The sequence below is a fragment of the Rhamphochromis sp. 'chilingali' genome, assembly GCF_963969265.1.
Source record: "Rhamphochromis sp. 'chilingali' genome assembly, chromosome: 8".
In the NCBI taxonomy this organism is placed as follows: Eukaryota; Metazoa; Chordata; class Actinopteri; order Cichliformes; family Cichlidae; genus Rhamphochromis; species Rhamphochromis sp. 'chilingali'.
The window spans coordinates 36,288,853-36,302,538 of record NC_137935.1 but is presented as its reverse complement, the minus strand read 5'-3'; the positions used below and the strand labels follow the sequence as shown (position 1 = coordinate 36,302,538).

Sequence of the window (13,686 nt, the reverse complement as noted above, 5' to 3'; positions counted from 1 at the left end):
AAGATAATTATAGACATTTGTAATGGGTTGGAATTTCAAAATGTTAACAAACTGGGAGATTATAAATTGCTTTACTAATCATATTGACTCCTTAAAGCAATAAGCGAAATTTGCCTTTTCACACAACACTTCATTTATTTTATTCTATACCTACAATCGATAACGAATCACTCTTACACACCTCCAAATGCACTGACCAGTTGGAGGTCTTGTGCGGATTGTGAGAGGCTGGGAAATGCCTTATAGAGATTGGATCACCTGCTCTACTTTCTGAGCTCATATTGTTGCTATAAATACTTACCATCATTATATAGTTTATACAGCCTTCTATTTAAAATCCTTAAATAGAAGGCATTTAAACATTTGGTAAATTCTAGAAGGACATGTGTACCATAATTAAGTATTTTTTATCCATCCCTTTCTGCCACGTATCCAAGTTTGGGTCACAGGGGGCAGCAGTCTAAATATAGAAGTCCCTTACCCCGGCCAACTCTTCCAACTTCCACATCAAGTCACTTCCAAGCCAGCTGACAGATCATTTGTCTCCAGTAAGCCCTGGGTTAGGGTAACCCTAAGTAGGACATGCCTGAAACACACCACCTACCAGGTGTCAATGAGGCATTCTTATGCTCAAACCAGCTCAACTGGCTCCTTTCGAAATGGAGGAGCGGTGGCTTACATAAAGTCATTCTCGAATCACCTCCTTTAGTTTTGGGTAGATCAACCACATTTTTCATGATCATCCTCACCCAATGAGCCAAGATCTTGAATGGAGCTCCAGACCAAGGGCAATGGCAAGGAAAAATAATTGAATTGATAATGAAAAATATTACAAGATAAAGAAGATGAAGATAAAGAAGATTAAAAAATATTTGAAATATGCAACCATATGTTCTGGACACTCGGGTAAAGAGAGGGGCTGAGCTGTCAACTGATCACCACCTGGTGGTGAGTTGGATCAGGTGGCGGGGGAGGACGCTGGACAGACCTGGTGCACCTAAACGCGTAGTGAGGGTGTGCTGGGAACGTCTAGCAGAAGCCCCAGTCCACGATATCTTCAACGCACACCTCCGGCAGAGCTTCAACAGCATTCCGAGGGAGACTGGGGACATTGAGTCCGAATGGACCATGTTCAGTGTCTCCATTGCCGAAGCTGCTGCATTTAGCTGCGGCCGCAAGGTGGTTGGTGCCTGCCGTGGTGGTAATCCCCGAACCAAATGGTGGACACCAGAGGTGAAGGGAGCCACCAGGCTGAAGAAGGGGTCCTATCGGGCTTGGTTAGCCTGTGGGACTCCGGAGGCAGCCGACAGGTATCAACAGACCAAGCGGAATGCGGCTCAGGCAGTGGCTGAAGCAAAAACTCGGGTGTGGGAGGAGTTCGGAGAGGCCATGGAAAAAGACTTTCGGACTGCCTCGAAGAGATTCTGGCAAATCGTCACGCGTCTCAGGAGCGGAAAGCGGTGCTCTACCTGCACTGTGTATAGTGCTGGCGGAGCGCTGCTGACGTTGACTGAGAAAATTGTCAGGCAGTGGAAGGAATACTTCGAGGACCTCCTCAATCCCACTGACACGTCTTCCGAGGGGGAAGCAGAGTCTGGGGATGAGGGGAATGACCCGCCAATTTCCGGGGGCGAGATCACTGAGGCAGTTAAACAACTCCTTGGTGGCAGAGCCCCTGGTGTTGATGAGGTCCACCCCGAGTTCCTGAAGGCTCTGGACGTTGTAGGGCTGTCCTGGTTGACACGCCTCTGCAATGTTGCGTGGAGATCAGGGGCAGTACCTGTGGACTGGCAGACCGGGGTGGTGGTCCCCATCTTTAAGAAGGGGGACCGGAGGGTGTGTTCCAACTACAGGGGGATCACACTCCTCAGCCTCCCTGGGAAAGTCTATGCCAGGGTGCTGGAAAGGAGAGTTCGTCCGCTAGTCGAACCTCGGATACAGGAGGAACAATGCGGTTTTCGTCCTGGGCGCGGAACACTGGACCAGCTCTTTATCCTCTCGAGGATACTTGAGGGTGCAGGGGAGTTTGCCCAACCAGTCTACATGTGTTTTGTGGACTTGGAGAAGGCATTCGACCGTGTCCCTCGGGGTGTCCTGTGGGAGATGTTGCGGGAGTATGGGGTGTCTGGCCCATTGCTACGGGCCATTCGATCCCTAACCAAGAGCTTGGTTCGCATTGCCGGCAATAAGTTGGACTCGTTCCCGGTGGGTGATGGGCTCCGCCAGGGCTGCCCTTTGTCTCCGGTTCTGTTCATAATTTTTATGGACAGGATTTCTAGGCGCAGCCAAGTGGCGGAGGGCTTTCGCTTTGGTGGCCTCAGAATCTCACCTCTGATTTTTGCGGATGATGTGGTTCTGTTGGCTTCATCGGGTGAGGGCCTCCAACTCGCACTGGAACGGTTCGCAGCCGAGTGTGAAGCAGCGGGAATGAGGATCAGCACCTCCAAATCTGAGGCCATGGTTCTCAGCCAGAAAAGGGTGGAGTGCCCACTCCAGGTCAGGGATGAGTTCCTGCCCCAAGTGGAGGAGTTCAAGTATCTCGGGGTCTTGTTCACGAGTGATGGGAGAAGGGAGCCGGAGATCGACAGACGGATTGGGGCTGCAACTGCAGTAATGCAGACGCTGCACCGGTCCGTCGTGGTGAAGAGGGAGCTGAGTGTAAAAGCGAGGCTCTCAATTTACCGGTCGATCTACGTCCCTACCCTCACCTATGGCCACGAGCTGTGGGTAGTGACCGAAAGAACGAGATCGCGGATACAAGCGGCAGAAATGAGCTTCCTCCGAAGGGTGGCTGGCCTCTCCCTTAGAGATAGGGTGAGAAGTTCGGCCATCTGGGAGGGGCTCAGAGTAGAGCCGCTGCTGCTCCACATCGAAAGGAGCCAGCTGAGGTGGTTCGGGCATCTGACAAGGATGCCCCCTGGGCGCCTCCTGGGTGAGGTGTTCCAGGCATGTCCCACCGGGAGGAGGCCCCGGGGCAGACCCAGGACACGCTGGAGAGATTATATCTCTCGGCTGGCCTGGGAACGCCTTGGTGTTCCCCCGGATAAGCTGGAGGAGGTGGCTGGGGAAAGGGAGGTCTGGGCCTCTTTGCTTAGGCTGCTGCCCCGTGACCCGGCCTCGGATAAAGCGGATGAAGATGGATGGATGGATGGAACCTTTTTTTTTACTTTTGCTTTTCTTTTTAATGAGGATATTTCAAAAATGCTGGGGTGCAGGAATCAAAGCAAAGGATACAAACAGACTGAACAAACTCATCAGGAAGGCCGAGTCTCTTGTTGGCATAAAGCTCGCCACCCTGGAGGAGGTGATCAGTAACAGAATGCTGACAAGACTGCTGGCAATCATGGACAATGAAACCCACCCCATCCATAACACACTGGACGACTTGAAGAGCAGTTTCAGCAATAGGTTCCTTCAACCTTGCTGTCTGATGGAACGTTACAGGAGATCATTCCTTCCTGCTGTTATCAGACTCTGTAATTCTTCCACTTGGGTCAGACCCACACATGTGGAACAGAATTAATCAAACTTTAATGCACCGTGTCACTTTTTAATACCACTACATAGTTGCACAAATAGTTGTCCTTTTATATTCATAGTTATACCTATATCTCAATATTTATCCATTTATCTTAGTCTTTATCCATTATAACTCATTTTATATGAGTGCTTGTTGTTTGTTGTATATTTGCTGCTATGACAACTCAAAGAGCGATTCAGAAGACCCCTATGAAAAGACCATCGTAGGAACAGTTCACCCTGCCCGGGATAGGGTTACCGGGGCCTCGCCCTGGAGCCAGGCCCAGGGAGGGTGCCCGAGAGCAAGCGTCTGGTGGCCGGGACTTGGTCCATGGGGCCTGGTCGGGCACAGCCGAAAAAAGGGACATGGGCCCATCTTCCTGCAGGCCCACCACCCGCAGGAGGCACCGTCGGGTCGGGTTCAATGTGAGCCGGACGGCGGCCAGGAGCGGAGGTCCTGACAGACCGAACCCTGGCTACCAAGACTGGCAACTGGGACATGGAATGGGGAAGGAGCCTGAGCTAGTGCATGAGGTTGAGAGGTACTGGCTAGATATATACGGGCTCACCTAAATGCATGGCCTGGGCTCTGGAACCAGCCTCTTGGATAGAAGCTGGGCTCTGTCTCAGTCTGGAGTTGCCCATGGTGAGAGGCGGCGGGCCGGGGTGGGTATCTCTGTATCCCCTCAGCTTACTGCTGGTATGTTGGGGTTTCTCCCAGTGGATGAGAGGGTTTGTTCCCTTCGCCTTCGGGTCAGGGAATGGGTCCTGACCGTCGTCTGTGCTTATACGCCAAGCGGCAGTTCAGAGTACCCAGCCTTCTTGGAGTCCCTGGGTGGGGCACTGGAGGGTGCTCCTCATAGGGACTCCGTTGTCCTACTGGGAGACTTCAATGCTCATGTGGGCAATGACAGCAAGATCTGGAAGGGTGTGATTGGGAGGAACGGCCTCCCGGATCTGAACCAGAGCAGTGTTTTGTTATTGGACTTCTGTGCAAACCACAGTTTGGCCATAACAAACACCATGTTCGAACATAAGAGTGTCCATAAGTGTACGTGGCACCAGGACACTCTAGGCCACAGGTCAATGATCAATTTTGTAATCGTATCACCAGACCTGAGGCCATATGCTTTAGACAACTGGGTAAAGAGATGGGCTGAGCTGTCAACTGATCACCACCTGGTGGTGAGTTGGATCAGGACACAGGACACAGCACAGGACAGACCTGGTGTGCCTAAATGTAAAGTGAGGGTGTGCTGGGAACGCCTAGCAGAGGCTCCGGTCCGCAAGATCTTCAACTCACACCTCTGGCAGAGCTTCAACAGCATTCCGAGGGAGACTGGGGACATGGAGTCCGAATGGACCATGTTCAGCATCTCCATTGCCGAAGCTGCTGCACTGAGCTGCGGCCACAAGGTAGTTGGTGCCTGTCATGGTGATATTCCCCGAACCAAATGGTGGACACCAGAGGTAAGGGGAGCCTCCAAGTTGAGGAAGGAGTCCTGAGGCAGCTGATAGGTACCGACAGGCCAAGCGGAATGCGGCGCGGTCGGTGGCTGAAGCAAAAACTTGGGTGTGGGAGGAGTTTGGAGAGGCCATGGAGAAAGACTTTCGGACTGCCTCGAAGAAATTCTGGCAAACTGTCAGGCGACTCAAGAGGGGAAAGCGGTGCTCTACCTGCACTGTGTATTGTGTGGATGGAGTGCTGCTGACTTCGACTGAGAAAAATGTCAGGCGGTGGAAGGAATACTTCGAGGACCTCCTCAATCCCACTGGCACGTCTTCCGTGGTGGAAGTAGAGTCTTGGGATGAAGGGGATGACCCGCCAATCTCTGGGGGCGAGGTCACTGAGGCAGTTAAACAACTCCTTGGTGGCAGAGCCCCTGGGGTGGACGAGGTCCACCCCGAGTTCCTGAAGGCTCTGGATGTTGTAGGACTGTCTTGGTTGACATGTCTCTATATTGTTGCATGGAGATCAGGGGCTGTACTACTGGACTGGCAGACCGGGGTGGTGGTCCCCATCTTTAAGAAAGGGGACCAGAGGGTGTGTTCCAACTACAGGGGAATCACACTCCTCAGCCTCCCTGGGAAAGTCTATGCCAGGGTGCTGGAGAGTCCGCTGGAAACAGCTGGTGGAATTTTTTTAAGAGCATTGGTTAGAGGAGAGAGAAAGTTAAGTAAATATTCAGCTAGAACATTTACTAGAAGTGCTGCTCCTGTACAGTGTACTGTATAGCAGATCAACAGAGTGGGAGGGAATAGAAAGATAGGAATAAATAGGAAGCAACAGGACTCGTCCAAAATTATGGCCTTTCTTGTGACTAAATTAATTACAGACCACTTACTTATAGCAAAACTCTTGGGGAAGATGCTCTGTCCTCATTTTCCTGAAGTATTATGTCAGAACAACATCTCTGAAATTCTGAATTTCAGTCATGCTTTAGACATTATCATAGTACTGAGAATGTACTTATGAGGTTTACAAATGAACTACTAATATAGATGAATGCTCTATTTTTGTACTACTTAACCTATTGCAATATTTTATACAATAAACTATCAAACTTTGATAGAGAAACTGCAGCTCCAACCACTCCTGTATCAACCAGTGTACAGTCTTAGATCCGAAGGCAGAAACCTGCTAACTGTTGCCACCTAACACGTAAACCAATTTGCCATTAGAGCTCCTCAGTTGTGGAATGGGAATGGCCTGCCTAACCTCAACTCATAAGTGAATTATCTAAAGCTTTTTAAAAACAAATAAAGTTGAAGTTTATCTGTCTCTCTCTCTATCTCAAATAATGCATATATATATATATATATATATATATATATATATTAGGGGTGCAACGATACACAAAATTCACGGTTCGGTTCGATACTTTGGTGTCACGGTTCAATATTTTGTCGATACAAAAAAAAAATGTTCATGCCTTTTTAATTTGTCATTTATTAAAATTATAAATATATATTTTAACTCAAAAGTACAGTTTTTAAATTTAATATGGATTTTACATGGACGCAAACATGCGTTTGCGTCCATATAAAAGGCACTGTTTTTGTCCGCTAGAGTGGGATTTTCACGGCACATTCTGCACCAAATCTCTGTGCGTTCATCATTTGTTTGAAGCCAGCTCACCTCCTGCAACCACTTTTTCGAGAATATGCGCTTCTTTTGTGGTTCGGACTCCTTCTGACATTTCTTTGGAGGTGGAGGAACACCAAAGTAATTGCTTAAAGGAGCTTCTTCGACATCTTTAAGAGTTCTAAACAAATGTCTGTCCTCCTCCAGAAAATCCTATGTACGCAAAAACGCGTTGCAACTTCTTATCTTGTGCACGTTTTTTATTTTGACAGCGAATGCGCACCTGTGGACTTTACCGAGCACTGTGTCGATCTGAGAAAGCAAGACCGAGACAACGAGACCAAGACAAGACCGAGGGATACGAGACCAAAAGAAGACCAAGACCAAAGTCTGTCGAGACCAAAAGAAGACCAAGACCAAAGTCCGTCGAGACCAAGACCACATAAAAGTGGTCTCGAGACATCCAACTCTAGTTGGACCATTATTTATTTTTCAACAGGACAAACCCCAAACACATCTCCAGGTTGTGTAAGGGCTGTTTAACCAAGGAGAGTGATGGAGTGCTCTGCTAGGCTTCACAGTCACCTGACGTAAACCCCATCATCCCAAACCAAATGGTTTGGGATGATGGGCTTTAAGCCAGATGGTTTGGGATGACGGACTCCAAAGTAAAGGCAAAAGGACCAACAAGTTGTCAGCATCTCTGGAAAGTCCTCAAGATTGTTGGAAAACCATTTCAGGTAACTACCTCATGTAGCTTATCAAGAGAATGCCATGAGTATGCAAAGCAGTAATTAAAGCAAAGGGGTGGCTATTTTGAAGAACCTAAAATATATAACATGTTTTGTTTTTTACTCACTAAAACTGGAACCACATTAAATTAGAATTGTATCTTATTCTGATTTTAAGATTAGACTTGAGTGCTGCATAAATAGTTTAATTGATTTCTTATTTTTATCCTTTGATTGTTCTTTTTTCATTGTTTCTGAAAAGCACTTTGTAACCCTGGTTTTTAAAAGTGCAGTACAAATAAACTATCATTATTATTATTATTGTTATAATTACAATATTGATGGGCAATTTGTATGGCCAAGTCTTGATATTCACTGATGCTCATGAACATTCTACCTTATGATGAAAATCTGTGAGAGATTTTTAATGGCCCTAAGAACAACAGATAATGTTGTGAGTCAACATAGCATAGTGAAAGCTGATAGAGATCAAGTTAGAGAAAGATACAGATATATAACATCTTAGAAACTGTAAGAGCAATGAAAAGCACAGACTAATACTGTAACACCTACACAAAGTGAGAGGGTGTCCCTCACTCACCAGTGAGTGGATGAATGTGGAACTTTCCGTGCTCATTCCCTGATCGGATACTGTAAGTAATCTCAGCATTAGTCCCGATGTCCTTGCTGGCAGCGTAAACTCTCAGAACTTCAGTACCTACTCCCACATCTTCTGGCACAGATGCCAACTGATCACGTCGCTCAAACACAGGTGGATTGTCATTGATGTCCAGGACAGTAATTGTGACATTGACCAGTGAGTAGAGTGGGAGTGGTGAGCCTTGATCAGATGCACAAACTGTTATCTGATAAAATGGCTGGATTTCACGGTCGAGAACTCTTTCCAGGACCACGATGCCTGAGTATTTGTCGATAGAGAAAAATCCTCCTGCAGAGTCAGCCAGGGAATAGATCACCATACGCCCCGGACCTACAGCAATGTCAAAAGAAAAGGGTGAAGCTTTGGGCCTCAGTACACTGAAAACAACACGTTTGCCAGTGCTTGGATTTGTCTTCTTACCAAATGTTGTTATCTTTTGTAGGAGACGATATGAGATTTATACCCAGTTATAAAATTTTTTTTTACTAGTGGCCTGACATAAAACCTCTATAAAACTCTATTAACTATTAGACTGAATATTTTAAGCACTTCAAAATTTGTATACAATTAGTTTAACTTCTTTTTAGTACTACAGTATATTAGGTAAGCTTTTATATTAACATTTCCCTGTTACTATTTTTCTCTAAAAGAACTGTTTGATTTTGCATTAGCTTCTTTCACTTCATGCAGGTTTTGAATTAACATGTCTGGAAATGTCTGATAAACAGGGCTGCACATAAGTGGTCCGCAGGTACACATTTGCTGTCAAAATAAAAGATGCGCACCAGACAAGAAGCTGGAACGTGGATTTGCGTAAATAAGATGTTCTGGAGGAGGATAGACATTTGTTCAGAACTCTTAAAGATGTCGATATTTTAAAGATGTAAGCAATTACTTTGCTTACAGAATTTCTCGGAATTTCCGGGAATACGCGCTTCTTTTGCGGTGGAGGAACACCAAAGTAATTGCTTGTGGAGCTTGCTTCTTCGACAGCTTTAAGACTTCTGAACAAATGTCTGTCCTCCTCCAGAACATCTTATGTACACAAACGCGCGTTCCAACTTCTTATCTGGTGCGAGTCTTTTATTTTGACAGCGAATGTGCACCTGAGGACCACTTATGTGCAGCCCTGCTGAAAAAAATATTTCAGAATGTTTTTTCCTTAAAGGTTGTCTCCTTGTGAAATGATTTGTGCCTTCCAGCACTCATGCTATTTTCACACTGCTTCATGAAAGGAAGTTCATAACAGTCCACAAGCAAGGACCTCTGTGTCAATCTAATCCAACTTTCATTTTCAGCATGACCAAACTCTTCCTCGTGGTTCAAACCCAGACATCAGGTCGCAAGCATGATGTGCATCATGCTTAATGACATTTTTTGTGTTTTTGTGAGAATTCCGGGGAGTGATCCAAAAGGAGTGCTGGAAAGTTTGAGCACTTCAGAAAGAGCCAAATTTCAATTAGGTATGTTGTGTACCTCATTTATATTAAATACTGCTAATTTTTTTTGATGTGGCTCAATTAGTTGCACCTTGAGTAATTGGTTTCTTGTGATGCAGATTAGCAATGGAAGCAGTACTTGTAGTAGTGATAATATAAACAGTTGCCTAGTGTATCACCTTCATCAGGGTCTATGGCCTGGATACGTGTAAGTAGGGCTTTGGTGACTGTGTCTTCATAGACGCTGGTGGTGTACCGAGACTGGGTGAAAATAGGTGGATTGTCATTCACATCAGTTACTGTCAGATACACCACAGCATGGCACCACCGCCCACCACCATCAGTAGCCTGGGCAACCAGTTGATAACTAGGTGTCATCTCATGGTCCAGAGGCACAGATGACTTGATCTCACCTGGACAGGTTTAAAACAAGATATGAAACATTGTGATGGAGCCAAACGGGGGGATGACATTTGGCTTGTGTATGATTAAGTTGCGATTCATGCTAATTCAGAGAAAAAGTGTGTATTTAAAGTAGGTCTGCATCCATACCACTGTCTGGGTCAATAGTGAAGTCTTGGGATCCAGGACCATGTAGAGAGTACTGAATCCAAGCACTGATACCCATATCAGCATCTGTAGCTCCAACCCTCAACAAAACACTAGTGACTGGGAGGTCCTCTGGAATGTAGGCAGTATACATAACCTGCAGTCACACACACACACACACACACACACACACACACACACACACACACACACACACACACACACACACAACTAGTTATGCCAAATCAGTTACGTAGAAAAACAAAACAAAACAATACACAACTTTATTTCTCACCTTGTCACAGATTGGGCTGTTGTCATTGGTGTCTACCACTGTCACTTCTACTGTTGCTTGGGAAACAAACAATCCATCACTAGCTGTGACGTTGATGTTGTATAGGTTGCATTCTTCCCTGTCGAGTGGGCCCTTTACATACATCTTCCACTCACCCTGGACCAGACCCAGGGCAAATACACCACGATAGTTCCCACCTGGGCGGCACACACAATTAAATACAGGATCAGTCAAGAAATTAGTTAAGTATGGCTGTGAATCCATTTGTAAAATCTGAAGTGCAGTAAGGTCATTTTTAGTTTTCACTGTGGCTGAAGGCAAAGTTCAAAGTCAAAACCTGTATATTCTAAGTCAAGTTCAAATTTTAAACTATATTTAAAGTTCAAAATGGGCATAAACATCACCATTCTTAATTTCATTTGAAATGTTTTGACACAGAGTAAAGTCAATTAAATAAATTTTTAAAAATTGTCATTAGTGTTATCCATACAGTAATTTGTCATTTCTGTGCAAAATAATGAGCATGTTGCTGTGGCAGGGTGTGTTTTGTGGCTCAGCTACAGGGGAGGGGCAGAGCAGTGGGTTCAGGGGACAGTGATGTGGAAGGCTGCCTGGCACAGCTGAGATCCATCATGCTAACCATGCCTTCCCTATTTCAGTAGCTGCTGAGGCCCAGAAGAGGTATGTGAGGTTTGGAGTGGAGAACAGTGGGCTGGAGCCCACTGGAAAGTGTACAGTCACAGAAGTATATACATATGTGAGAGTAAAATAAAAATCAGTTTGCCAAATAAACCTGTGGAATAGGGCTGGGTATCGTCACTGATTTCTAGAATCGATTCAATTCCGATTCACAAGGTCCCGAATCGATTCGATCCACGATTCGATTTAATTAGATTCAATTCGATTTGAATCTGGGAAATTTTGACAGTCAGAAATAATTCAGATCAGTACATTTACATATTTTTGTATCTATTAAAAGGAAGCTGACACACGCAAGACTTTATCAAAGGTGTGAGCATCACAGCAGAGGCCTTTGTGTCAAAGTAGCTGAAGATAAAACACAGAAAAACATGAAGGTGATTTTCCTGGCCTGAGATTTTATAAAAATAATCTGCAGTACATCAAAAACGAAAGAAAACCATTAATCAACACATGAACATTACCTCTGAAGTTACAGCGGTTTTATTAGAGACACGGCTGAGCGTTTTGCATTTTGCTTAATTTTAAAAAGTTTAAATTTGTTCAATCAGAAATTAGGTTTACTTTTCGGAAGTAAGTAAAAGGGGAAAAAAAACGCCGGCCGACAGCGCTGTAAACAACGGTAGACTTGTGCGTAACAAGCAAGCGAATAATGCAGAAAAGAGAGAGAGAGAGAGCTGTGCATGAAGTGTGATTTTTATCCTGAAAAGTCAGCAAAAGTCAGAGTGAATTCATGATGATGTTTATGTGAAGCGTAGTTTGGATCTTCTTTTGCTGCTGGTTCGGTCAATATTGTTTGGAGAGAGATAAAACTAACAGCCATATGATCAGCGCAAAAAGGGCTTAAACACACAGCGCGGACCCGCGGATCAGAATCAGCAAGCTGTCGGCTTTCAGCCCCGATCGTCAGCTGAGAAAGGCGACATCTCACTGATTCTGATCCGCGGGTCCGTGCTGTGTGTTTACGTCTTTGTGCAGAAGCCGTGTACCTGCTCTCATTTACTGTCTTAGCTGTTTGGTGGTTGTTGAAATTTTGTGATCTTTCACCTGAGATTCTGGCATTTCGGGCAAAATAAATTAATATTAAAAAATCGATTCAGGATTTTAATGAATCGATTTTACGTTATCCAAGCCAGAATCGATTTTAATCGATAAATCGATTATAAAAACCCACCCCTACTGTGGAATCATCGGGTCCTTTATATAAAGTCTTTATCGCTGAGTGTAAGATACACAAGTTGTCTGTCTGGTAGCTTGAACTACTATTACTTCAGACTTTGCATCGTGTGACTATCTGACATCATACTGTTGCTGATTTTTAAAAACTGTTTTGTTTTGTTTTCTTTGTTTTTCAATTTATTTAACTTTTTTTGGCTGTCCTGCCTGGCTGCTTCGGAAATTAGAATTATGATCTGAACTGCACTGTTGTGTATCTTGGTTTTCAGGACAGGCAGAAGCTTGTAAGAGAAACAAACACCTGGAACACAAGAATTCGAAAATGCAATCAACAATCTTATTCTGATATTGGTGTATGTGTGTGCGAATGTGATAGAGGAAAAAGAGCAAGATTGTCAAGTTCAAGTGTGTGTGTGTGTCTTTGTCATTAAATGTACTTAGAAATTAGTGAGGGAAGTGACGGGAAAAGGTAAGCGACCTATGTTGTAGGTGACGTCAGACGCTGGAGATTTGGCGGAAAAAAAGCGTAGAATTTAACAAAGTTTCTTTAAGCTTCAGTATTGCCAAATAAACTAATCAATTGTCATATAACTAACAACATCTGTCCTATCATGTCTAACACCCTGGAGGACAACGGGGAGAGTTTAGACGCTCTCCAAGATTACATCGACCGGTGCTTTAGTAATAAAGAAGGCTCAGAGTGCATCTTCCCCAGCCAAAATTGAGACACCGTCATCGAAGAGATGTCGCCCGGCAGACTCCCCCGGTACAACATTGCCTGCCGGTGTTCTTGGAATCCATCCTACCTGGCAAACCATCCTACCCGTTGTTTCTGCGCATGCGCACAGTGGCAAATTGTCCTACCTTTGTGAATATTAGCTAGAAAAATACTCTGACCGGTAAAATTAACTGCCAAACCAACCTACCTTTGTGAATGTCACCTACAAGCAGTGTTGGTCAAGTTACTTGAAAAAAGTAATCAGTAACTAATTACTGATTACTTCCCTAAAAAAGTAATCCCGTTACTTTACTGATTACTTATTTTCAAAAGTAATTAATTACTTAGTTACTTAGTTACTTTTTAAAAATACGATTTACAACCTGAGTAGGTGACAAAGCGATAGATCTTTCAGCCCAATTCTACTTTTTCTGCATAATCCATCATACAAAATGTAATAATACGGAAAAGTCTCTTTTTAAAACTTGTTTTATTAGTTTTAACCTTTTAACTTTATGCATCAAGCAAAAATTTAATTATATGCAACATTCTCTGACTGGAAGAAATTTATCTAACATTTAAACTTATTTTCTGCACATTCCAGCACATAAAATATTTTTTTGTGTGCGTGTTTACACTCACTCTTTCAAATAGATGCAAGTAAAACAGAACAGAAAATAAATAACATCAAAGACTAGCGCTCCTGTTGCTCTGTTTTCACCTGTAAAGCAGGAGTGGCGTAGGCGGAGGTTTACCCTGGTGCAGGTGTGCCGCAGCGGTCAGTGGAAGAATCCGCGAGTTTCTCTGTGAGTTT

General features: G+C 44.6%; 1 protein-coding gene across 8 annotated transcripts in view; it reads right to left on the bottom strand.

Moving 5' to 3' along the window:
• fat3a (FAT atypical cadherin 3a) overlaps positions 1–13,686 on the bottom strand; it is a 179,958-nt gene that overhangs the window by 45,039 nt on the left and 121,233 nt on the right. For 7 of the 8 annotated variants that reach the window (XR_013972387.1, XM_080888385.1, XM_080888388.1 and 4 more), the window contains 4 exons: positions 10,280–10,476; positions 9,988–10,141; positions 9,615–9,848; positions 7,937–8,326 (listed from right to left, as the gene is read on the bottom strand). Coding sequence is in view for 7 of the 8 variants with exons in the window: in XM_080888385.1 (XP_080744511.1) it covers positions 7,937–8,326; positions 9,615–9,848; positions 9,988–10,141; positions 10,280–10,476 (975 nt within the window). In the remaining variant the exon portion in view is untranslated. Of the gene's footprint in view, positions 1–7,908; positions 8,327–9,614; positions 9,849–9,987; positions 10,142–10,279; positions 10,477–13,686 lie in introns of all 8 variants that reach the window. The other variant, XM_080888392.1, reaches the window with a different exon arrangement.